Source organism: Geotrypetes seraphini, chromosome 8 (assembly GCF_902459505.1).
Source record: "Geotrypetes seraphini chromosome 8, aGeoSer1.1, whole genome shotgun sequence".
Lineage (NCBI taxonomy): Eukaryota > Metazoa > Chordata > Amphibia > Gymnophiona > Dermophiidae > Geotrypetes > Geotrypetes seraphini.
In genome coordinates this window covers 24606280-24633490 of record NC_047091.1, presented here as the reverse complement: position 1 = coordinate 24633490, position 27211 = coordinate 24606280, and the positions used below count along the sequence as shown (strand labels likewise).

The following is a 27211-nucleotide window of genomic DNA, read 5'->3' as shown; positions in this document are numbered from 1 at the left end:
AGAACACAGCAAAAGGTGCACTCAACAACTGCGAGTGCATTCGTTGCCTCACCAAGATCAACATGTCCCACTGAAGGCAAATTCTGGCTTTCCGAAGGAAACAGACACTTCCATTTTCAGCTTTTTCTATGCTAAACTGTTAACCAGTGGGTGGGAAAGTTTTTCAGAAAATAACCCAACCTCCACTCCTTGCATGCACTGGAGGACAGGGGAGCCCCCAAGTATCTGATCTTCCTTCCTATCAGCTGGCTGCATTTTGAAAGGCAAACCTCGTGTTCAAAATATGCTTGCAGTACCACATGCATTTTAACTGATGTGTCTCTTTATAGGCACATTATATGCTATGATTTACTGTTCATGTGCTTTATAGTAAACCACTTTGAGCTGCATTTTTTCAGGGATAGTGGTCTATAAATATAACATGCATATGACAGATAAGATCAAGATGAACTCAGCTTCTTTGTATTGACTTCGGTCCAGATGAATGCAAACAGAGAAAAAGTAGATTGTAAAATTTGTTTAAGAGCCAACCAAGAAACTAATACTGAGCTGGAAACCGTGCTGAGCTACTCTGCTTTTATCAAGCAGAGTTTCACGGCTACAAAGATGGGATATGCCTTTGAGTGTGTATACATTTATATCTGGACTGGATGGAGAGAGATGAAATTCTTGCCTACTTAGGCATGAAGGAGTTGGTTCCAATTTACCTTGCAGACACTGTGGCAAACAGCTGCTCTCTAGGTCCCCACTGGCATCGCCAGAGCTTTGCCATTTACTCGGATACCTCAACTTTTCTATTATCTTTTATTTCAGTTTGAACTCAAGAATGTCACACTCGTAATGAAATATACATTTAAAAATAAACCCATCGCAGCTGCTGGTAAAACGTTAGGGCTACACTCTCACTCCCAGTAGATAACGGTATGCTCTGGCAGGGACTTTCGCATTAAGCACAGAAATACAAGACAGGAAGCTATCCTGGGACCTGACTGGCAAGAAGTGTGTGCATGAGAGAGAGAGAGAGAACGAGAAAGAGAAGATGATGTAGGAGAGCGAGTCACTCCCAGAACTGCTGATCAGTCCCCTGTAACTTGTGTAGCTGCTCCGTCTGACGCCTGACTGCTGGACTGAATGAACATGGGCTGAGTGATATCTTGGCCTGCAGGCATAGTCACTTGCTGAATCTGGTAGAGTTGCTGTAAAGGTAAAAAAAAAACAAATCGGCAGCTGTATCTCAGAAATTCTACACATGGAACATGTGCAGCCACCAGCCATGCCATAGGATGCTCACTGAATTAGGTTAACTAAGACTCAGGGAAACAGATATCTTGCTTTAACCAGGTGACTGCACAGTTCTAGCAACAGATGAAACCCCTTTTCAAATGCAAAAACATATGCTCAGCCTCTATAGCCCTGACCTTCTCCAGTGACTGCACCTGCGTTTGGCGGGGATTTCAATCTGTGTGTCTTTCTCCACTCAAGCTACAAACTGCTGAAGCAAACTTATGCATCTCTGCCTCAAACCCTAAAATTAAAAATGTTTTGTTCACGGCTAATTCCTATCAATACAAGCAAAGTGCTGATGAGTCAGGTGTGCTGGACTTTTGTACACAGGGTTGTCAGCAGCCTATGGGGTTCATAATCGAAACTTAAATACGTCTAAAAACCCGTCCAAGTCAGCACTTGAGACGATCTAAAAGACAGGTCGTCCAAGTGCCAATAATCGAAACAGCTTTTTGGACATATCCGGGGACATTTTAGGCTTCTGAATCTTGCTGTGTGCCCAGAGCTGAAAGGGGCGTTTTTGAAGGAGCGGTTAAGGCAGGATTAGGGCTGACCTAGACTTAGTCATATTGCAGGGATAATTGAATGTTTGACAAGACTGCCTAGACGGAACTTATAGGTTATGAGTTAGACGATGTAAAGACAGGTATAAGCCCCCAAAAGGGAACCAAAGGGACAAGATAACCACTGCAGGGACAAAGTAAAGACCCCCACACACTCCCCCCCATTTTCACTGACCCCCCCTCACATCCCCACAAAGTACAGAATAAAATCGTACATTCCTGCCTCCAGAACATCAGCACCTGGCCTAGGAAAGCCTAGTAGAGCTGCACAGAGGAAGCTTCACCAACAGGTATGACTGGACTGTTCCTAACACTCCTAGCCTGCCTTTGGCTATATATCTGAGCTGAATCCTCTGCCTTCTTTAGTTAATCCCAGTATGGTTCATGCCCCACTGCCTTGCCATTATTGCTTCCATAGCCCCACTTTCAGATTTTATGGCTTCTACAAGTACATTAGGCCATTTTAATCCCTTTGATTGCCCTTCATTGTATTTATTACGTGTACTCATAACCCTACAATTCCTATTTTCTTTTACCACGTAATCCTCTTAAGATATCTTTTAATGATTTGCAGTATCCGAAAGATGAAACAAATGCAGGATCGTTCTGAATCAGGCCCTAGAGTTGCTGCACACATATGATGGATGCCACTCTGCACCTGAAAAACAGTACTGAAAAACTTGTTGTACGTGCAGAAGAGCATTCCAGCAGCGTGACACTCAGTTGTGTGCATGGGCTGCTTATACATGTGTGTGCAGGGATGCGTGAAACACCGGGTGCTGATACAATTTTCTTATGCACTGCTGCATTGGTGGTCTATTCCTTCCCAGATATGGTTTACAATTTTAACCTTGACTTATAAAACATTGCACTCGGGCGTTCCAGATTATCTGGCTTCTTTAAATCATTCCGTATTCTCCAGCAAGGGTTCATCGTTCACTATTAGATAATAGACTAGTGATTTCTCAACCCCTAAAAACCAAAATGGGAGAGAACCAGAAACTCAGCTTGCTTTGCACTTGCACCATCCTTATGGAATTCTTTACCAATTAATTTACGTTTGGAACCTTCATATATTCGATTCCATGTACTTTTGAAGACTTACCTTTATGAATGTGGTTTCTCTTAAATTGTTAATCAGAAGAGAACACTTTTTGCAGTGATGAACCATGTATGTTTTTTATTTATTTGTATGAAAATAGTGTACTTTCCTATATTTAATTGCATTCTTTTTTTTTTAATGTATTTTATTGTGGCGAAATATCAAATTTTAAATAAACGGATAAAGCAAATCTATATGCATATGCATCTGGCACATTTTTTTTTTGCTCATTATCATACAATTAATGCACAGCTTTCTGCATCAGGTTCCAAGGGTGAAATACAAGCACGCTGGAAGAGACCACTTCTGTTCTCACACAAAGGAAAGCGTCTATTGCTTCTTCCATAGAATGGAATACCAGAGACAAGTCTATTTTTCCTCATCAAGAAGCTGGTATTAAAATGAAATGGGAAAACTAAGGGGTATCTCTATTACGGGGTAAGGAGAACTGTTCCAGCAGTTGGTAATGGAACTGATGAGGGATGGGGCCATCCTGGACTTTGTGCATACAAATGTTTCTGACGTTATAGTGGGTGATCATCTGGTATCCAGTCGTCACCACATGATATATTAAGACAGGTGTAGAGAAGGCTTATTTGAAAGCAAAAGTTCTAGACTTTAAAAGAATTAACTTGTTCAGATGGGGATTTACATCAAGGAGTTGTTGTCTGGATGGGAACATCTGCAACAAATAGGAAAGAAGTGGGCAAAACTGAAAGGAGCTATTACAAGGGCAAAAAACCATTTTGTAAGGAAAGTAAGTAAATGTAAGAGGAAAAGAAGGCCACTTTGGTTCTCAAAAGCAGTAACTGAGAAGGTAAGGAGAAAGATCGCAGAAACAGGAAGACAGGCAAAATATCTGGAAAAGTTAAGTGAGGCTGGTCAAGTAGTCAGGAAAGAAAAGATGCAAATGGAAGAAAAAATAGCCAACATGGTATAACAGGGGAACAAGACATTTTTTTAGATACAGTCATGTGAAAAAATTAGGACACCCATGAAATATTCAGTTCTTTCTTAAGAAATGTTCACATATCGATGTCAAATCTTTTTTTTTTTAATCTATCTCTGGAAAAGAAAGTGATGTAATTGCAGGTAAACAACAAAAATTTTCCTTGATTTTCTCATAAAACAAAAGATATTCACAAAAATGTGTATTTTTTTTCAAGATTGCAGCAGGTTAGGCTGTGCCTAATGCCTACCACCTTTTTTGTTTTATTTGTATTATTTTCTGTTATTTTTGTATCCTTATATTTTATTTTTAACATTCTAGGTTATTTTTTTTCTTATTGTTTTCATTTAGTCTGATTCTTTATCCTTCTTTATTCATTTTATGTCCCTAACCGAAACACCCGTTCTTGGCCGTTAACGGCTGCATTCTACGACCTTACTCACCACTGTGGGCTGAGGTCTTGCTTCAGGCCTCCTTTCTCGGTGGGAGAGATGAGAATGGCGAGAGATTGGGGCGGCAGCAGGAGATCTCCACTCATCCGCACTGTTGGCCTTGTCATTGGGCCCTGCCCTGCACATCGGGCAGGGTCTGCTTCAACGGTGGCCCACTGGCCTGTTCCAGAGCCAAAGCATCTGATGTCAGGAGATCGCTGATAGAGATGTGATGCATTCTGGAGGATCGGCCTTGATGGAAGCAGATGGCTATGTGTCCCTGAGTCTTCCCCTCTGTCGGCAACACCAGGGCTCCGACATTGGCTCGACTCCTCCTTCTGCTGATGGTAGTTTGACAGCAAGGGATCATCTGGGGCTTGCCTTCTTCCTTTGGCCTGCTTGCTGTGCTGGGTGGCCACAGTGTGTTTGTCGGCTGTGTCATTGTACCCCCGATTGCCTTACATTGAACTGAGCGGAACTTTTTTTTTTAGTTTTATTTTAATTTCGATTACATTCTGCTTTCCTTCCCATTCCATTTTTCTCTTCTTTTCTGTGATTTTAATACTGTTTTCTTCTTCTTCTTCTTCCTACCATTTACTGTTTAGGCTACTAAGCATGGCTTGTGATCCCGTCTGGAACAGACAGGGAATATCTATGTGCTGTGGTAAGGTTTAATCTGTCTTTAATGTTAACGCCTTTCAACAAAAATACATCAAGGAAAATTATTTGTGAAGTATATAAATAGAAACATGACGGCAGATAAAGGCCAAATGGCCCATCTAGTCTGCCCATCCAGAGTAACCATTAACTCTTTCTCCCTCTGAGAGATCCCAGGTGCCTAACCCAAGCCCTCTTGAATTCAGTCACAGTCTCTATTTCCACTACCTCTTCCGAGAGACTGTTCCACGCATCTACCATCCTTTCCATAAAAAAGTATTTCCTCAGATTACTCCGGAGCCTATCACCTCTTAACTTCATCCTATGCCCTCTCATTCCAGAGCTTCCTTTCAAATGAAAGAGATTCGACTCATGCGCCATGTAGGTATTTAAACATCTCTATCATATATCCCACCTTTCCTCCAAAGTATACAGATTGAGATCTTTAAGTATGTCCCCATACGCCTTATCACGAAGACCAAGCCTTCCTTTGGACCAACTCTAACCTTTTGATATCTCCAGAATTGTACACAATTTTCTAAACGAGGTCTCACCAGTCTTATATAGGGGCATCAATACCTCCTTTTTCCTACTAGTTATACCTCTCCCTATGCATCCTAGCATCCTTCTAGCTTTCGCCGTCACCTTTTCAACCTGTTTGGCCACCTTAAGATCATCACATATACAATCACACCCAAGTCCCGCTCTTCTGTCGTGCACATAAGTTGTTCATCATTCCCTCTGGTTTTGCAGCCCAAATGCATGACCTTGCATTTCTTAGCATTAAATTTTAGCTGCCAAATTCCAGACCATTTTCAAGCTTTGTCAGGTCTTTCTTCATGTTGTTCACACCATCCGGCATGTCTACTCTAAAATCTTATGTTATGAAACACTGACCTGTAAATAACAACAAAAAAATTCCCCAAGAGAGAGACTGCACAAGCTTAGCACTTCTATCATCTGCTGAGACTGAGAACTGACTAGCTTTCAGGGGACTGCACAGCTCACTTATAGAGTACATCGAAGCTCAGTAGTTCTCAGTCTCCATCTGCTGGTAGAAGTGCATAATACCCATCTGTGCCAGGATGCTATGGAAGCATTTTTGATCAGGATAGTGAGAAGGAGTAGCAATAACACCCAGTACAGAGTATTTGATATCTGTGCGAGACATACTCCTAATCCTCTGCTCCAGCCACCTCAGACCACCATCCAAAGCCCAAGCACAGAAAACGCTTGGGTGAGAATTTTCTTCTTTGCATCACAGTGGTGGTGTTTGAAAGTAAAGTGGAAACAAACATGTGTTTCTTGGCTGAGAAGTTTCTTGCCATTTGGTCTACAGGCCCGTACTCTATCCCCTTCCCCCAACCTCTCATGCAAACAGGGCTCATTTGAAAGGCAGCCGAGTACCTGTCCATCTGTGAACTGGCTGAACTGCTGTTGGCCCTGTTGGACTTCGGTTTGTGAAATCTGGAAGGAAAAAGAGGGATCGGTTAGTACTCACTCTCAGAGTTCTGTGCAGATTAATAAGCAGAGAAGAAAAGCCTGGGGCAGGAACACTAAGGTACTTAACACTGCAACCTTGAATGTAAATACGGAAAGAGCCAACAGGGTATATCATATGATCAGCAAGAATACAGGTGTGGTGATTTAGAGCAGTGGTTCCCAACCCTCTCCTGGAGGATCACTAGGCCAGTCGGGTTTTCAGGATAGCCCTAATGAATATGCATGAGAGAAATCTGCATATAATGGAGGTGCCAGGCATGCAAATCTGCTCCATGCATATTCATTAGGGATATCGTGAAAACCTGACTGGCCTAGTGGTCCTCCAAGACAGGGTTGGGAACCACTGATTTAGAGGGCAGCAGCAGCCACTCAGGGGAACTTTACAATATTTATCATGTCAGGATTTTTGTATTTGATTTTTAAAGAAATCAAAGAAATTACAAGGTTCATTGAAGGAGTAAATTGCACAGTAGTGAAGATATCAGCTAGAGAATGACACGGGGAAAAAATCTGTCCCCGTCACTGCACCGTCCCCGGCCCACCATCCTCTGCACCGCTCCGTCACCGCCGTTCCCTTCACCGCCCTGTCACCGTCACCGCCATCCCTTTCACCGCCCCGTCACCGCCAATGCCATCCCATTCACCGCCCCGTCACCGTCCCCGCAGCATCCATATAAGCCTCAGTACTGCGAAAAACCATGAAGACAGAAGAGAGTTCTGCCACTACTACTACTGCACTGAGAATCTGTTTCAGTGCCTCTGCCCTGTAGTAAAAACCGAACATAAAATAAATCAATTAACTTGTCCTCTCTTTCAATGACGTGTCCCCCATGTTCACCTATAGCTCGAATCAGGTCAATTGTGCACACTAAAAATGCAGGAGGATCTGGAACGTGAGCGCAGGCAGGCAGTGATACAAAAATAGCAGACACCCGACCGACTGCAGAGTTCCGCCATCTCCCTCCCTCCATCTCACCTTAGATGTAGAGTATGCCGGCTTTCTTTTTCGCCCAGCCGCATGTGCGGGTGCTCATTTGTTCAATACTCTCCTCTGACGCAACCGGAAACAGGAAGTTGCAAGAGAGGAGAAGATTGATCAACGCGAGCGCGGCTTTTTGAACGCATGCGGCTGGGCGAAAAAGAAAGCCAGCATACTCTACATCAGTCTTTTTCAACCTTTTTACACCCGTGGACCAGCAGAAATAAAAGAATTATTTTGTGGACCGGCAAACTACTAGGACTAAAATTTTAAAACCCTGTTTCCGCCCCATCTCCGCAAGCTCAGTCACCTCAGTAACTATAGAAAAATAGACAAATATAGTGCAAAATATAGACAGCACATATAAATTCTCAAAACTGACATATTTTGATCACTAAATTGAAAATAAAATCATTTTTCCTACCTTTGCTGTCTGGTGATTGATTTCATGAGTCTCTGGTTGCGTTTCCTTCTTTCTGTGTATCCTTTCTTTCATTTCTTTCTTTCTGCACTCAGGCCCAAGAATTGTCCCTTTCTATTCCCTCCCTCTTTCCTTCCTATGTCCTTAGTGCCCCCGGTGCGTCCTTCCCATGTCCTTAGTGCCCCTTCCTGTCTTTAGTGCCTCCTTCCCATGTCTTTAGTGCCCCCGGTACCTCCTTCCCATGTCCTTAGTGCCCCTTCCTGTCTTTAGTGCCCCCAGTGCCTCCTTCCCATGTCCTTAGTGCCCCTTCCTGTCTTTAGTGCCCCCAGTGCCTCCTTCCCATGTCTTTAGTGCCCCCAGTGCCTCCTTCCCATGTCTTTAGTGCCCCAGTGCCTCCTTCCCATGTCCTTAGTGCCCCTTTCTGTCTTTAGTGCCCCCAGTGCCTCCTTCCCATGTCTTTAGTGCCCCCGGTGCCTCCTTCCTATGTCCCTCTCACTGCCTTCCACACTTTGTCCCACCCACACCCCCGAAGCCTGCCTGCCTACCTGTGCCTGTCTACCTTTTTCCCTCCCTAGCCAAAGCCAGCCTGCTGCCTCCCTGCCGCTAAAAAAAAAAAAAAAAAAAAAAGCCTCCCTTCTTTTCCTCTTCTCTTACCGCCATGCTGCAGCTCCTAAAGCCGGAAGTCTTCTTTCCGACTCAATTCTGAAGTTCTGGCTGAAGTTCAGAATTGACGTTGGAAAGACTTCCTGTCGGCTTTAGTAGCTGCAGCATGGCGATAAGAGCAGGAGAAAAGGAGAGGCTTTTTTTTTTTTTTCTTCGTGCGGACCGGCAGAAATTCAACCGGCGGTTGCTCTTCAGTTCAAAGGTGAGGTGGAGGGAGGGAGATGGCGGGGACCGCGCGATCTTGATTGCCTCACTGCGGGGACAAGTCCATTCACCGCTCCACGGGGCGGTGAATGGCCTTGTCCCCGTCCCGCAGAGGCCACTATTTTTTGTTCCCCGTTTCGGCGGGTTACCCATGGCTAAACGTGGCTAGCCGCGGGTAACCGCCACCGTGTCATTCTCTAATATCTTCTTCTTCACAAAAGATACTTCTGTGTCTACCATGAACTTTCCTCTGGCACTTTATCCAGGTGTGCTTGAAAATTTTCTGAGCTAATCTGAGCCCTATGTTCTGTTATTGTCGCTTTTGCAAGGCATTTTAATACATACAACTAGAGAGAGACAGCTTTGTCCACACTAACCAAAATAAAAGCAGTAAAGAGGGATTGCGATACTGCGGAACAAAGCCTAACATAGTAACATAGTAGATGACACCAGATAAAGACCCGAATGGTCCATCCAGTCTGCCCAACCTGATTCAATTTAAATTTTTTTTCTTAGCTATTTCTGGGCAAGAATCCAAAGCTCTACCCGGTACTGTGCTTAGGTTCCAACTGCCGAAATCTCCGTTAAAACCTACTCCAGCCCATCTACACCCTCCAAGCCACTGAAGCCCTCCCCAGCCCATCCCCCACCAAACAGCCATACACCGACACCCTCTCTCATGTATGGGAGAGACTTACCAGAGATTCCTCGATCGAACATTATTATTCCAAGCAGGCAAATGGAATAAATGTTTAACCAACTTTATTTCAAACACACTTTCTTATCAAACTTTTAGGAAGTCAATCAAAACTCATCTTTTTGATAAATTTCTCTGACTCCATTTCTGCTTAGATGTACTTCTAAAATACTTCCAGGAAAAATTTGATTAAAAGGTTTTTGTAATATCGCTGTCTGTATACAGTCTCTTCCTCTGTAAACCGCTCTGAACTGTCTGTTATTATTATTATTATTATTACCTGCTGTGTGTTGGATGCTAGAGTCTGGATCTGTCCTTGTACCACCTGTGTTCCTGATACCGGCTGAGCTAAGCGGATATACTGTAACTGACCAGTGTTCAACTGAACCTAGAAACCAGACAGAAGTTCTTCATGTGAAGCTCAAGCCCTGGAAATCACAGTAAAGATATGGAGAAAGAGCACACGCACTGCTGAACACCAGGGCTTCTAGACTAGAATTAAACAACCAAGGGGCACCTTGGCCGTATTCCTGCCCTCTTTTCTTATGAGAAGCAGCAACTTTCCTGACGTCCCAAACACTCCAGCTTTATATTCAGGGTGGGCCAAAAGTAGGTATACAGTATTTTATTCATTATTTCTTTTTATTGTACAGTTGTCGTATCAGTTAAATTGTTTCACTTTTACTTATTCAATACCTGTACAATAAAAAGAAATAATTGTTTATTGAAAGCTTCTATAATGCTGCTAATGACTGGGGGAGTCGATTCAGAGTGGTTTACACAAGCTTTTGCAATGGTGTTACAATACAGAGTTTGTGTTTCCTGGGATGGTTTCAATAATGAATACTGTATACCGACTTTTGGCCCACCCTGTACTACAGATATTTCTTACTGCATCAATCCCCCAAACAGAACAATTATAAGCAGGTTTAAAAGAGAGAGAGCTGGACGGGGACAGAAATTTCACCCATCCCCACCCATACCTGCAGGAGGAGTACACACTATTTACTTGCTCAAAGCTGTTTCCTCACAACCTCCTCTCATGGTTTTTTGATTGGTATTCGTTATTCAAGCAATGAGTGTTCCAGGCCTCAAGTCTGGTATTCTAGCTGCCTCTCTAGGTACGCCAAGCCTCATTCTGGCATTCCAATTGCCCATCTCAGTGCATTCCAAGCCTCATTTTGGAATCACCAGAGATTTTGATTATACTGTTACGGGATTCCCATGGCAACTTATTTCAATCCCCTTAGGATTCCCGCAATCCCATTCAGCTCTCTAATTTAAAAGTCACTCATGCTTTCACATGGTAGAGTTAAATTGAATGAAATTAGCATTACAGACAGTTCCATGTACCTCCTTGCTCCATCCCCCTTCCCCCACTTCAAATGACATTAGAAAATAAGGACTCAAGTTATAAAAAATTTGAGACTAATACAATATAAATAAAATGCTATTATAGCCCAAATTCTGCTTTATGGCTCAAAAAACAAAGTTAATAGAAAACTTGACTGCATACATTACACAAAGCAAGGACTGCATACTAGGCTGCTACCCAGGATTGCGGGACTAGCTTACCGGTATCTGCTGAATCTCTCCCGTGTTAGTGATAATTTGCTGCATGACCTGCATTGTCTGGCCGGTACTGCTCTGTGCTTGCTGCGTCTGTCCTTGTGGCTGTGCTTGAACTATCTGCACTTGCTGGCCTTCTCCTACCTGCATGGTAAGTGGGGTGCTCTGGAACCAAACACACAAATGTACATGTCTCAGCATGAAGCATCTCAACCTCTGTACAAGTAGTAGCATGGCAGTTGCCAAAAGATCTCCGCCTCACTGATACAACAAAAGCGAGGCAAATGATATTGCACTCAAATGGCTCCAATACTTTCGCTTCTATCGATTTCAATTTTCATAATGTACTTTGAACAAGGCAATCTGGGAAGGCTGGGACCGAGGAGCCTAGAGTAGAGGATGCGACATTAAGAGAGTCTAAATGAAAAGTCCCCAAAGAATCCTACAGTAATTTAAGCCTCTTTTATAAAGAGGCCCAATACATCAATAAAAATTTTTTTTAAAGAGGCCTGTCTTGTTTTAAAATAAGCACTTAAAAATCCTCAAATTTACATCGGCCACATTATGCAAGACCTTCCGATGTACAAAATACAGCCAAACAATTTTATTGAAAGCCTATTTGTGTGTGTAAAATTTGCTTCAGAGGCAGGAAAACATTTGTAAAATTACCTCCCCATCCCTTCTGTTTAAGATCATAGAGACTAGCTCAGGGCACTTCCTCTTCAAAACGAGCAAGGAACAAATGTGTTCAGTATCCAGTATCGTTTCGAAGAGGAAGTGCCCTGAGCTAGTCACTATGATCTTAAACAGAAGGGATGGGGAGGTAATTTTACAAATGTTTTCCTGCCTCTGAAGCAGGTACTCGTTACTTTAAGATTGAGAAGTGCAGGTTGAATTGGACCTGGGGAGCTGCTGTTGACCTCACTGACCTGGCCCTGCTGTGGCTGAGCAATGATGATCTGTCCTGGCTGGATGGTGGCTGTACTGCTTTGCTGGCCTTGCTGCTGGCCTTGTACCTGCACTGCTGGCTGCTGCGCGAGAGTGAAATAATACTGGACAGGCTCAGCTGGAGTCACGGCCTGGCGAACCTCCTCCTGAAAAAGTGCAATATGGAAATACAGGCCCAGCGGAAGAGAGAGTCAAGAGTCCAAGCGCACAAATGCTTGCCAAATAAAGACAGGAGACATGTCGCACACTGTTTATTTACTTATTGCATAATAAGGCATAAAACACAGAGATATCAATAACAAGCAATAGGGGTGATATTTGGCTCTGGAGAGAGTTACTTAGATGGTTAGTGGACTGAAAATCACTGCTAACCTGCTAAGTTTCCGCTCTGCCCCAACTCCATCCCTAGACTGCCCGCATACGTCTTGATTCCGCATAGGCTGTCAAAGGGGATATTAACTGGTTAGTGCCATTGATTATCCCTAAATTGCCCCGTATAAGTGATTTAAACAGCCAAGGCCTGGCAATTTCAAACTGTTTGGAATATTAACCCCACAATAAATAAAACCAAACTTACAAAAAAAACCCCTAAAAATCAGGAGTAACTCTATAGTTCATAATTCAAGAAGAGGCAATTGAGAAAAAATGGCTTTCTATCTTCTTCCATCTGTAAACCACAACTCAGCATCTCCTACTGAAAACAATGTTGTCCCAAGGCAAGACAAATGAACCTCAGATGTGGATGGAATAACAAAACTTCTGCATTTTGAGAACACAGTGACTGATGAGGAACATAAAACCTGCTTCATTTGCTATTCACATTCACTATTCAGCATCTCAGTTCCTCAGCCCCACCAAAGGTGCTGAATGTAAGCCCAGCAAGGCCCAAAGGCTATTCAACAGCAGGCTGGCACTCTGCATGCATTCTGCAGCTTCTACTGGACAACGAAGTGCAGCTCTTTTGAGGAACTATCTCTTGGCAAAGAGCTCTCGTGCAAAATGTATTCCTAAATAAAATGAATGTGAGAATATGGAACACTACAAGTAAGAATTGTTTTCCGGTCGGGAACAGCTACTTGTAAACTATGTATTGTTCCACTGGAAACTGGTTTATTAAGGCAGTGGCATAAGCCTTGTGCTGTTCAGTCCATGGCAGGGGGGGTAAACGCCCTTCTCCCAGCTACCTTAAATTCACAGCTGAGAGTGTAGGATGTTTACACACACTACAGCATGGCAGATTTCAAGGTGCCAGTTTCCCCAAGATGTCACAGTTCCCATTCATATAGTCACATAAGACAGACCGTTTTCAATCTATTGAGGTGCACTCCCTTCACCAATTATTCCGTAAGCACCTGAAAACTAGGCTCTTCACAAAATTGTAATGTTCTCTTCCCCCCTGGACTCAACATCCAACCCCTCTATGCTACTCCTTCCTTTATTAAACTTTTGAAAACCGTGCCAAGCTCTATAATTATGGAGAGGATGCGGTATATAAACTTAAGGTTTAGTTTAGTTCACCATCCACAAGGAAGACAAGCATCCTCCTTCTCCTCTCCCGCCCCAACAATCTTCAGTTGATTTCCTTTCTCATCCCAAGAATGTGACTGTGTAAACCCCAGCACCAGAAATAATCTTTTGGAAAATTATTCCAGCATGAATAGCTTCTGCAGTCCGATGTGCTTACTGGCGTTTCACTTTTTACAATTCGGAAATGAGTAACTTTTACTCCCACTTGGTGTTTGTCCCTTCAGTCTCGATTGTTGTTTATCAAAGACCAGAAACTCAACAGAAACCAAACAGAAAGGAGATTACCTTCTCGGACTAAACCTATTTTAACAAAGGATATTCGAATGTGTACATATCTAAGGTCAGGGAAATTAAAGATGGCCTGGTTGTTCCAATGAGCTTCTGCAGAGACATAATATTCTAAACTAGTGTTTAAGCCCGTTAGATTAACGGGTGCTAGATGACCGCCTCTCCTGCTTTTGAACCTGGGCAGAGGCAGAGCCGGGGCGGGAGGGAGTGATGGTGGGAGAGCAATTTCAAAGCCTCGGAAGCGGCGGCTCCTTGACCAATCCGTGCTTACAACGTCCCCACACCCGCGGTCTGGCTGGCTCCCCCACCAAAGCCCTTCGCAGTGGCAGCCCCTCCCGCATCCATCCCCGCGTCCCAAGCCTCTCCGAAGGCTGGCTCCCACAAAAATGGTACCCCTCTGTCCAAAGCCGCAGCAATAGCCTCCCTCAAAACACATTTCAAATCTGACATATTGTAATCACAAAACAGAAAATAAAATTATTTTTCTTACCTTTTGTTGTCTGGTCATTATTCATATCATGTAGGGGTCCCAGGCTATGGTTGGCTTTTGATAACTCGCTTGCCAGGGCCCCTTCTTTCTTCTTCCCTCCCTCCATCCCTGCAGCTGAAGACAGGAACCTCCCCCCAGTGGTCTGAGACAGGAGGGAGCAGTTAGGAGAGGGTCTGAGGGCAAAGAGGGGCTCAACAGCGCCCGACCACCTTTCCTTCCCTCCCTCCATCAGGTGCAGTAAATCCACCAATGTTAAAAGGAGCCGCGTCGAAATCGGAGGCCTGCCACTGCCGTAGCACGTTCCCCTCTGCCTTGGTCCCGCCCCTTCTCTGACATATGGGACCGCGGCAGAGGGAACGTGTTACGTTGGCGGCAGGGCTCCAATTTCAAAGCAGATCCTTTTAACATAGGCGGAGCTGAACTGTACCTGATGGAGGAAGGGAAGGAATGGTGGGGCAAATTTCGGCAACGGCAGGAATTGTTTGGCAGGCCAAGCATTGTGAAACTTTGTTTCTTTAGGCAGCCCCGGTTGTTTACTTGGATTAAATGTGAGCCGGGTGAGGAAGGCCGCCCCAGCCTCGCGGCTAGGTAGGGGGACAACAATGGCGCTTATGCTCAAGCCCCCGCCGCAGCTCCTCTCTCGATCCTGGTGCGGTTCGAGAGAGGAGTCGTGGCGGCGGCTTGAGCATAAGCGCCATTGTTGTCCCCCTACCTAGCGGCGAGGCTGCGGCGGCCTTCCTCACCCGGCTCTCACGGCTGCCGTCCGGCGAACCCTAATGCTGACATTGAATCCAAGTAAACAACCGGGGCTGCCTAAAGAAACATGGTAATCATATTCTGTTCTGAAAGCCCCCGCCGCAGCTCCTAGGCGGTTGAGGGTGGAAGGTTGTGGTCGGAGTTGCTAGGCTACAGCGGATGTGTGAGTTGAGAGTGTGGGGCCTGTAGCGGTGCGAGGTGGAGAGCAGGCTGTGGTGACGTAGTAGGCGCGCATGCGCACTCGTGTTTCCGCGACGGGATCAGGGAACACGATTTTTTTAGTGCGCATGCGCGTCCTACCATTTTGTTATATTTGATGAGACTGTGGAAATGCTATTTGACTGTACATTTATTATTGCTTATTATGAGGCTTGGAGAGGAAAATAAATATCTTCGCCACATCCGCTTGACACCAAATCACCACTATGTATCAATAATCTTAATTACCCTATCCAACCTACCATAAAGATACTAGGTGTAACTTTGGATCAGTGCCTAACCATGAGAGACCAGGTGGACTCCTTGATCAGAAAGGGATTTTTCACTCTCTGGAAACTCAGATCCATTAAAGCTTATTTCGATACAGTGGCATTCAGAACCCTAGTCCAATCCCTCGTACTGAGTCTACTTGACTACTGTAACATCGCCTATTTAGCAATTTCCCAAAAGAACATGCAGCGTTTACAATTGATGCAAAATGCAGCGGTCAAACTGATCTTTGGGCTGAGGAAGTTTGACCACGTGACATCCTACTACCGGCAGCTGCATTGGCTGCCAATGGAAGCACGCGTAAAGTTTAAATTTGCCTGCTTTTGCTTCAAAGCACTACACGGACTTGCCCCTAAATATATAACTGACCTTTTCATCTTCTCAGCCAACAGACATAAGAGAAGCTCACATTCCAACTTCGTTTCCCCCCCCAGCGAGAGGTTGTAAACTGAAAAAACACCATGAGCATCTTCTCTCGCACCAAGCAGCATCATGGGGTAAAGACCTAGAACAATTGCTTTCGCCCACTACTTATGAGGAATTTAGGAAACGTCTGAAAACACACCTGTTCCTAAAGTATCTAGACAACTGATCCTCTCTTCTCTCTCCCCTCTATAGCGATTAACTTGTTCTATTGATCACTCTCTCCTCAAAAATGGATTTCCTGTCCTATTAACCCTCTTTCTTCCTCTCCTCTTAAAGTCAATCAATTTGTACCTTTGCTTAATCTTTGTAAATCGCATAGAACTTCACGGTATTGCGGTATATAAGCTGTTATTATTATTATATATTGGCTTGGATCATATTATATAACACTGGTTCCATGTAATTGTGACGTTAATAAGTTCAGAATCTAAGCTTATCAACAGGGAAATAGTGACGTACAGTGTCCCAGTTATCCGTTCGAAAAAGCAGGCGGTGCACCTGCTCAGAGTGACTGTGGCAACCTGCCGCTGTAAACATCTGACTGAAAGCTCTTTACGAAACTTTACAGCTTCCAGTCAAGGATGTTTACAGTCGCAAAGGCTACCCAGAAAGACTGCAGAGCACTTTGTAAACATTAGTGTCAATGCAGCGCACTTCACCCGACACGGTAAATTCCCCCCCTCCTTACCTGTCGTTTTGGAGGTTTAAGCTCATCTCGAGGGACGATGTCAATTAGAAAATCAAACTGATCAAACTTTGTAATTGCCATTGCAATGTCATTTCTCTGTTATAAGAGAAAAAAAACAACAAAATAGGAAATCTAGACGTGATAAAAGACACAAGGTGAAATGAAAAAGCAGATGCTTCAAAGGTGGATGAAGCAGGCACCTGCAGCGTCCTGCGCTTATTGTCCTCCGTGTGTATCCAAGCCCGTAGTGTTAATTCTGTGATGAAAATGTGTGCAGCTTTAGCAAACAGCACCGGCGCTTCAGCACTGATCATCTGCAAAACAAGAGTTGGAGGAGATCCTATTAGTAATCATTTCATAGGGTTACACTGTACACATCATAAATTTTTGTACCAGGGACAACAAAGGGTTAAGTGACTTCCCCAGAGTCACAAGGAGCTGTGGTGGGACTTGAACCCAGCTCAAAAGGTAAAAGAAGATGCAAGTGAGGTAAATCAACCTTGACAAGTCCAAAACTCCACCTCACTCCGTTAGAGAAGAAGATATAAGGCTGAATCTACCAATTTAGAACAGCCACCTCCAATATATTGCACATTGAAAATTTAGGTAAACAGTCCTCTTCAAATCCAATCAGAAGTAAGACAAACCAAATATATAGGATAATTCATTCATTTATTTCTTCCATACAGCAGAGATACTAGCATATCACCGACGGGACCCGTTTCGCCTGAGCAGGGCTTTTCAAGGGTTCACAGTGGGCGCTCTTTCTCCAGCGTCCTCATTTCTCTAAAGCTAGATCTGCTGTATGGAAGAAATAAATGAATGAATTATCCTATATATTTGGTTTGTCTTACTTCTGATTGGATTTGAAGAGGACTGTTTACCTAAATTTTCAATGTGCAATATATTGGAGGTGGCTGTTCTAAATTTGTAGATTCAGCCTTAATCTTCTTCTCTAACGGAGTGAGGTGGAGTTTTGGACTTGTCAAACTTGAACCCAGTTCCCTAGGATCACAGACTGCTGCATTAACTATGACAATACAGTCCTGTTCCTCAGTCCAAATGGCCTCTGCTCTTTATTTTCTTATTCTAGAACATCTCTTTCTCCTGCTCATACTGATATAGCCTAGCATGCGTTACCTACTAAAGAAATGGGATGGCACGGGTACATGATTCAGATATCAAAGAAAAAGAAATGCCATTTATACAGGAAAAATTAATTTGCGCGTACAAATTTTGGACTAGGATTAATTCTCTAGTATCGGACTTCTTTGTACTGATGTATATTACTATGCGTCATTGACAATTGCTCAAACACTTTAATTTCAGATTTCCCAATGAAGGCCTTATTAAGAGGATCTGTGGTTTGCACAGAAGGTATATTATGCATCTTTAAAACCTATTTACAATAACTTGAAATACCACCTTTTGCAGAAATACAGCAAAGGGGTTAACAATGAAAAGATCAAGAGAACAAGAGAAAGGAAAAAAAGAGGAGACGAATGAAAAAAGCAAATGTATACAGATTAAATAAGCGCAAATAACAGGGGAAACAAATCCACAGAGGACAAAGTAGCAAAAATGAGTGGAATTGTCCAATCAGAAAGGTGCACAGATAAAAGTGTCTCTCAACTCATCTGATTGATCTTTATTCATCCAAAGTTACTCGACCCGACATGTACATGTTGCGGCCCTAAGGCCTGCGTCAGGAGTCTTGAAGATCTTTGGGTATATTAACAATAATGTAAACCACTTGGAATGCCGTTTATGTCAAACCGCCGTCATGCTGCGACCTTGCAGATTTTCATTTTACTGCAAGGTCGCGGCATGACGGCGGTTTGACATAAACGGCATTCCAAGTGGTTTACATTATTGTTCATATACCCAAAGATCTTCAAGACTCCTGACGCAGGCCTTAGGGCCGAAACATGTACATGTCGGGTCGAGTAACTTTGGATGAATAAAGATCAATCAGATGAGTTGAAAGACACTTTTATCTGTGCACCTTTCTGATTGGACAATTTCACTCATTTTTGCTACAGATTAAATAAGAACAGCTTAATCGGGGACTTAAAATGTACATGTAAATTCAAACTATGTCACATGCACCTTTTCTCCTCACTGACCAATCCCTATATAGCTTAAAGAAACAAGTGCAGGAAATTCTGCAGTTCTCCATCCTGTGCCTCAGGTGCAACCTGTAAACAGAATGCAGACGTTAACAGACCTTCACATCTTCATCCAGCTTCATGATTTTCTTGATGCGAGCCAGCGGAAGCTCCTGAACTCGGAAATCTTTCTGCAATGAAGAATAACAAAATCATAATCTTATGTATGCATATGGCTGATTAGAGAAGAATCAGATATATATAAGGCTAAGACAGGGATCTCAAAGTCCCTCCTTGAGGGCCGCAATCCAGTCGGGTTTTCAGGATTTCCCCAATGAATATGCATTGAAAGCAGTGCATGCACATAGATCTCATGCATATTCATTGGGGAAATCCTGAAAACCCGACTGGATTGTGGCCCTCAAGGAGGGACTTTGAGATCCCCTAGGCTAAGACATTCCTGGAAAAATCAGACAGGGTATCTACTATGGAAATACCCTGTTCATACTTCTAAGGATATGCAGTATCTCAGCTTGTAAGATCTATTTCCCCTATTTAATTCACCTCCGATGCCCCCTCCCTTTACAAGTCCATCACAAAAAAACTGTTGCCTGAGCATCTAGTGTTCTGGCTCCCCCGAGGAGCCTGTCAGAACCGGCCAATTGAGAGCCCATGTCACAGATCTCTTGTCTACTACTCTAAATTTATGTGGAAGAGAAGTCACTAGCATTACCCAGCTCTTTAACCCTTTCAGGACCATAAGGATCGTAGGCCAATTTTTGTGGTTTTGACGACATTTTTATGGTAAAAAGGGCTTGCAGATGCCAAAAAATTGATTTTTTTTTGTGAAATATCATTATTTTTATTTAAAAAATCACACTTCTGGCTTATGGACAGTGTGGCAAGTGAATCTTCTCGTCAATCTGGCAACGACGCTAATGAATGAATGTCGGAACCAGTTTGTTTACATAAAGGCAGTATCATATGGAATCCGTACATATCAAATTTAGAACTGTAGACTATCCCAATCAAAATTTATAGGATTTTAAAGTTATGGGACAAATATGTCCCTTGGTCCTGAAAGGGTTAAAAGATGTATCTTAGAGATCTGCTCTTTTGTCTTTATATTGAAGTACACAGAAATGTTATTACACAACCACCTACAAGTTTGGCCACCATAAACACTGTAACTGACAGCAAGGTAAAATTATGTCTTACCTGATAATCTTCTTTCCCTTCTCACAGCAGATGAATTCAGACAATTGGGTTGTGTCCATCCACCAGCAGGTGGAGATAGAGAGTACTGAGCTGTGATATATAGGATGGTACGCTTCCTGGCTGCCCAGGCATCGGGAGCAGCACCAGTCCTGCCTCCTAATGGAAACCAACTATATACAACGGAAAGAATAAACAGTATGCAACAAACAGCCAGAGAAAGCAATCTCTTTGTATAGTAAACTAAACCAATGGCAGTGTTTCACCTCAGATGGCAGGCTCTGGATTCGTCTGCTATGACAAAGGGAAAGAAAATGATCTTTTAAGACATAATTTTACCTTCTTTGTTAGCAGCAGACAAATGGGATACAGCAAAGCAGTTCTATTCACCAAGGGTGGGATTTAGCTAGTGCCGTTAACAATACAGATGCTCCAAACGAAGCCTTGGCCTGAATGGCCACATCCATATGATAGCGCTTGGCAAAAGTATGAAGTGAAGACCACATAGCCTTACGACAAATGTCTTTCAGTGAAAAGGACTGGGACTCCACCCATGATGTTGCTACGGACCTGGTCAAATGCGCTTTTATGGGGAGAAGAGCTGGCTTCCCTGCCATTACATAGACTGACAAAATGGTCTTCTTAATCCACCTAGCCATTGTGGCCTTAGACGCTGCCACCCCTGAGCAGGATCCCCAAAGAATACAAACAGATGATCCAATTTGCAAAATTCATTAGTCTCCTGCAGGTAATTTTGAAGAGTCCTGCTGATGTCCAGATACCGAAGGAGACAAAATTGATCTGGATAATCTTCCTCCTGCAAGAAAGGTAAGAACAGTGGCTGATAAGAGGATACCATCTTAGGTAGAAAGGAAGGATCTGTCCGGACGGAGAAACCTCCCTCCGAAAAAGAACAAACCGGATCCCTACAGGAAAGAGCTTGCAATTCGACACTCGATGAGCTGAAGTAATTGTTACCAAAAATACCACCTTTATGGGAAGATCCTTCAATGTGATCAAGCGCAGAGGTTCAAACGGAGGTTTCTGGAGTGCTTGAAGGACCAAATTAAGATTCCGAGACTGACATGGAAGGTGAACCAGAGGATGTAGGCATGCCATACCCTCAAGGAATTGTACGTCATCAGGATGGGCTGCCAGCGATGTACACAATAGATGGCCATGAAAACATGCTAATGCCACCACCTGAACTTTGATGGATGCGAGGGCCAGCCCTTTAGCACAGTCCTCCTGCAATAAGACAAGAATCCAGGACGAGGCCCTAGGAGAAATACTTCTCTGTGAACACCAGGCCTCAAAGGTTCGTCACACCCTCGTTTAAGCCACAGAACGCTTGTGAATGAGAAGTAGCACAGCGATTACTTCCTCCATATATCCTTTCTTCCTTAGCCTCTACTTTTCAAGAGCTGGGCCATAAGATCAAAGCAAGACGAATCTTCCATGTTGATCGGGTCCTGGTATATGAGGTTGATCCGCCAAGAGACAAAAGTAGTCTGCATACCAAGCTCAGTCCTGCCAGGAAATTCTGGCCACCAATATAGGACAGCAAGGTTAGGGAATCATTCGGTGATAATAGAGAATTGACTGGAGTGTTCCTTTAAATATTAATGATCGCATTGTTATTACATTTGCATGGCAGAGTCGGGGTCTGACAGAAAGCTTGGAAAAGACCATGGTGAGCCCTTTTGAGAAGCGGCCGGTAGAATATTTCTATGCTAAACCGTCTGAAACCGGATTAGCGGCCATCGTTAAAGGCAGAGTGGGTTCTGAGAATCCTCCACTTAGTTCACACCTTTTTCAGTTGTAGCTAAAGATGAGTTGCAGTCAGGTATACTAGTTATTTCCCTGTTCCTGGAGGCCTCACAATCTAATTTTTTGTACCCGAGGTAATGGAGGGTCGAATGACTTGACCAAGATCACAAGCATCAGCAGTGAGATTTAAAACAGGCTTCCCTGTTTGTAAACATTAGGCTACCACTCTAGTATAAGTCCCATGAGTCTGTTTTCTCAGCTCAGTATGTATTAATGCAGGACTCGAGACAAACGTGGTATGTTCTCTGGCTATCACCCAGCCAAGCAAACTTCACACATTATTTGTTCATCTTTTCCCTTTCCAAATTAGGTATGAAGATTTTTACTAAGCTGTAGTTAACAGAGTCGGGGGTTGTAAGTTATCCAAGTTAAGTTTCTACCATTTTCCAACAACAAACATATTAAAATGTACATTCTGCTACATACTTTTATAGTTCTAAGTGGATTACAATAATTAGAAAAACATCTGAAATCTTAAATATAATATACTTAAGATGGAACAAATTTACCAAATAAGGTTTTCACAGATTTACAGAAAATACAATATTAGGAGTGTTATAATCTACAGAAAAATGCAACTTGGACACTTTGGTTCTGGCTTTTATTTCATCCTTAGAGCCTCTTTCACTATGGCTTTTGTGTCTTTGAGAAGAAAGCTTAGTGAATAAGGCCAACAAGGTATCAAGTGAGTACAAACCCAGCCACAAGCTTTCTTCATGGGCCCCAACAGACATTAGTGACCCCATGCAATTTTTCACAAAGCAGCTCCTCAGCACTCTGTGCCTTTTGCTCACCGCAGTAAGATTGCGTATCTCCTCCATGACCCGAGGCCAGAAAGACTGAAGACTCTGCTGTGCATCACTGCTGCCTCCAGCACCGAATCCTCCATCGGTGGACATTCTGATAACTGTGAAAAAAAGAACGGTTACAAAATAATGTTAAATTGGAGAGATTTTGAAGGCAAAGACAGAGGCAGGTGGCTCCTTCTAGACTAATTTATTGAGGTAAGAGCTTTATTACATGAAATGCAAAACTGTGTAGTTCAGCAAGTGGGTAAATATACATGAAGATACATGGGTTGGGGAGGACAGTGAGGAAAAACAGCCACATGCATCTTCAGGTATATTTACCCACTTCCTGACAAAGTAGCCTTCGAGAGCTCATGTCGCAAATTGGTTAATTTATCTACTTCTGTCATTTTTCAGACATAGGGAGCTGGCACATGTACCAAAGCTGTTTTCACTTATTCATTCAATTACCTCCAAAAGTTCCTCAGACATGCGACTGTAAAGTAAATACCTGGCAAGAAAAAAAAAAAAAAAAAAGACAGCCCAGGGGATGCGTCAGGTACGTTGCAAGTTTAGGGAGCATGATTGCCCAAAATGGATACAGATGCTGGGAGAATGTGAAGGCCTTTCATCTCTTGTAGAAAATTCAGCTACTGAAAATGTAATCTTTGGGGTAAAACCTAATAATTGCTTTTTTCACAAGGAGAGCCATTTTCAAAGCAATTTAGCTGGGCATTTTGGCCAGAGGTTGTGGTAAGAGCGGATAGCGTAGCTGGTTTTAAGGAAGGTTTGGACAAGTTCCTGGAGGAAAAGTCCATAGTCTGTTATTGAGAAAGACATGGGGCAGCCACTACCTGCCCTGAATCGGTAGCATGGAAAGTTGCTACTCCTTGGGTTTTGTCCAGGTACTAGGGACCTGGATTGGCCACCGTGAGAACAGGCTACTGGGCTTGATGGACCATTGCTCTGACCCAGTAGGGCAATTGTTATGTTCAGGACTCACAATTATCAACAGTAGACATGTCCCCTTTTTCTAGGTGCACTTTTAACAAACATACCTTTAGAGGAACTACACAGAGTAGTTTGTTTTTGCAAATTACTACAGGTACAAGTGGGAGAAATACCCATGCAGTCTACTCAGACATGCCCTCCATATAAACACACAGAGAGCACATGGTGAAATTTAGTCATACCTGTTAATTTCCTTTCCCTTTAATCCAGATGCATCATCCTGACTGATGGTCACAGTTATTCCTTCCTGTCAGCAGAGGGAGATCGATCTTTTGCAGTGATATCACTGGCAGTGGCATATCCACAGGGAGGGAAAGGGGTTTAGACCCTCTCCAAATCTGCAGTGCCCCATTAAATGGCTGGAAAGGATACTGAAGCCCCACCAGCCAAACAAATTTGGGGTCTAAGCCACTCACCTCTTTCTTGTGCTGCTGCTGTACTTGGAAGTAACTGTGACAAAATTCATCACCGTCCCTGTCATTCTTTAAGGAGAGAGGGAAGAATCAGAGTCAGAATGGGCCCCAGCCACTGATCCTCAAGCCTTGCATTGAGGAACGCTGGTGTAGAAGGACTGAGGTTCAGTTAGACACTGAAGAATGACATGGGATTGTTTCCCGTGGTTATCCGTGGGGACGGGAACAGTGATGAATTTTGTCACCGTGTCATACACAAGGAGGTGGTGACTCCAACCCCAAATTTCTTTGGTTGGCAGGGCTTTGGCATTCCTGCCAGCAAAGGTATTTTTAATATGTGGGGTAGGGAATGCGTTATCCCTCCAGTCCACCCCTTGCCCCCCTCCTCCCAAATAAAAAAATTGGTGCACCCTCATGTTTCAAGTTTTTTTTTCAAGTTTTATTAGGTTTTTATATACCGCCTATCAAGGTTATCTAAGCGGTTTTACAATCAGGTACTCAAGCATTTTCCCTAGGAGTACTGGTCGCCATACATGAAGGAGGACTTGGTACTACTCGAAAGGGTTCAGAGAAGAGCGACTAAGATGGTTAAGGGGGTGGAGGAGTTGCCATATAGTGAAAGATTACAGAAACTGGCCCTCTTCTCCCTCAAACAGAGGAGATTGAGAGGGGACATGATCGAAACATTCAAGGTACTGAAGGGGATAGACTTAGTAGATAAGGCCAGGTTGTTCACCCTCTCCAAGGTATGGAGAACGAGAGGGCACTCTCTAAAATTGAAAGGGGATAGATTCCGTACGAACGTAAGGAAGTTCTTCTTCACCCAGAGAGTGGTAGAAAACTGGAATGCTCTTCTGGAGGCTGTTATAGAGGAAAACACCCTCCAGGGATTCAAGACAAAATTAGACAAGTTCCTGCTGAACCAGAACGTACGCAGGTAGGGCTGGTCTCGGTTAGGGTACTGGTCTTTGACCAGAGAGCCACCACGTGAGTGGACCACTGGTCTGACCCAGCAGCGGCAATTCTTATGTTCTTATGGAGGACTGGCTACACCTATGATCACAAATATAAACTACTGGTGCTTAGTGGAAAGTTCCAATATGCCTTTGCCAAAACAGCAAAAGATCCCAGAAATCACACCCATGCCCCATGAATCCACGCAGCTTTAAAGAATTGCAAATGTATCTTATTTTAATTGGAACAGCACTGTACAGAGAAAAAGAACTCCCAAGAGTCCCGGTAGCCCCAGTCTTCTGAGGGAAAGTCTCAGAATGATGCAGCTAGACCAAAGGAACAGGTATGACTAAATTTCACCTTTCTTTTAGTCCAGGTTGAATCATCCTGATTGACAGATGTACCCAAGCAGTACTTGCTGAGTGGGGGAAGACAAGGCCCCCTGAATGATAACCCTGCCAAAGTCCAAATGGGCTCTAGTTAGCACATCCAGTTTGCAGTGCTTCAGAAAGGAATTACATTACATTAGTGACTTTTATTCTGCCTTAACCTCGCAGTTCTAGGCAGATTACAAAAGAGGTAAGCTGGACATTTCCAGGAGAATTACAGGATCAGGTACTAATTACAAGACTGTGACTTAGTCCAAAATAAGGGGTACTTAGGTATGGCATTCGTTTGTCTTGACCCTTCAGAGGGTTTTGTAATCAGGCGTTGATATCAGTAAGTGGGCGAGACGATGGTCTAGTTTCACTGCCCGAGTTGCTAGTAGTCGGTCGTACATCTTCTTGCGCTGTCTGCCTTTGATTGAAGGTGATTAAATGGAGTAGAGTTCTCATTGGCCTGGTTGAGTTGTTCCGGATAAGGCAATCGTTCAGGTAGGTAGGAGTAGCGCCATTTAGGGCTTTGACTGGTAGACAATAAAATCTGAATAATATTCGTGCTTGCATTGGGAGCCAGTGTGTGTCTAGGTATGCGGCAGTGATGTGAATCTGCTTAGTGAATAGATCAGTCTGAGCACCGTGTTTTCTACAGTCTGTATTTGTTTTATCATGCCTGCGGGGCATGGAAGGTAAAGGACGTTGCAGTAGTCTAGTACAGTGTTTCTCAACTCGGTCCTGCAGTACCCCTTGCCAGTCAGGTTTTCAGGATATCCACAATGAATATGCAGAAAAGACATTTGCATACAATGAAGGCCATGTATGCAAATCAAGTTTATGCATATTCATTGTGGATATCCTCAAAACCTGACTGGCAAGGAGGTATTGCAGGACCGAGTTCAGAAACACTGGTCTAGTAGTCCTAGGACTAGTGACTGGACCAGGGAGTCGGAATTGCTCTCTATCGAAGAATTTTTGTATTTGTCGTTAAGTTACACATGACTGCGAAGGATTTCTGTATGGTCTTGCTGCACCATGCAATTGCAAATCAACATCTGTCTATCATCACCCCGAGAAGTTTTAGGGTGGGTTGTATGGGGTATATGGTAGATTTTATTTCTATATCTGTTATGGTTGGAGTTTTGTCCTTTTCGAGCAGTAGAAATTTTGTTCTCTTCTGTAGTGATGACTATGTTGCCTATCCGACAATAAAGGCCTGCCACTACAAAAGATTCCTGGACAGAACCTTTGCCTTCCAGGCAGGCAAATGGAACGATTGGCTGACTAACATCATCATGCATTCTTCAACCTACCTCAATTTTAGAAAATTGGTAAAAATGAGTTTGTTCAATCGTTTTGTAAACTAAGGAATTTTTATACCTCTGAAAATTCAACACGTAACCTTAAGATCTATATAGCTTTCCACTTCTTCCATTATGTAAGATTGCATTGATGACTTTGAGAATCTTTTCTTCCATTATGTAAGACTGTATTGATGACTTTGAATTGTGACCTCTTCGCTGATTGTCCAACGCTTCTTGTTGTAAACCGCCACAAACTTTCATGGCTTTGGCGGTATATAAGAATAAAATTATTATTATTATTATTATTATTATTAATAGATGCCCTATGGAGAGGTCACTTGCACCCGAGTCAAGTGGCCCTTAACTCTGCAAACACTTTCTTGCCCCTGTAGATGTAAGCAGCCTCAATGTTCACCTTTACCCAAGGCACAATGGAAACCATGGATGCCACTTGACCCTTCCTGGGGGCCATCAAGTTTCAAGTTTATTAAAAAATTTGTATACCATTCAATCAGACATCTGAGCGGTGTACAATAAAATAGCATTACAATGATAAAACTGATGTAAAATTTGACAA

The 27211-nt window shown here is 43.4% G+C and overlaps 1 protein-coding gene across 3 annotated transcripts in view; it reads right to left on the bottom strand.

Annotated features, from left to right (window-relative positions):
- Positions 1-358: 358 nt before the first annotated feature.
- NFYC (nuclear transcription factor Y subunit gamma) overlaps positions 359-27211 on the bottom strand; it is a 76454-nt gene continuing 49601 nt past the window's right edge. For all 3 annotated transcript variants that reach the window (XM_033955125.1, XM_033955126.1, XM_033955127.1), the window contains exons 2-10: positions 22582-22694; positions 18862-18933; positions 16835-16948; positions 16635-16730; positions 11952-12116; positions 11029-11187; positions 9734-9841; positions 6394-6453; positions 359-1196 (exon numbers count right to left, since the gene is read on the bottom strand). In XM_033955125.1, the coding sequence (XP_033811016.1) occupies positions 1077-1196; positions 6394-6453; positions 9734-9841; positions 11029-11187; positions 11952-12116; positions 16635-16730; positions 16835-16948; positions 18862-18933; positions 22582-22686 (999 nt within the window). In that variant the 5' untranslated portion in view covers positions 22687-22694 and the 3' untranslated portion in view covers positions 359-1076. The remainder of the gene's footprint in view (positions 1197-6393; positions 6454-9733; positions 9842-11028; positions 11188-11951; positions 12117-16634; positions 16731-16834; positions 16949-18861; positions 18934-22581; positions 22695-27211) is intronic.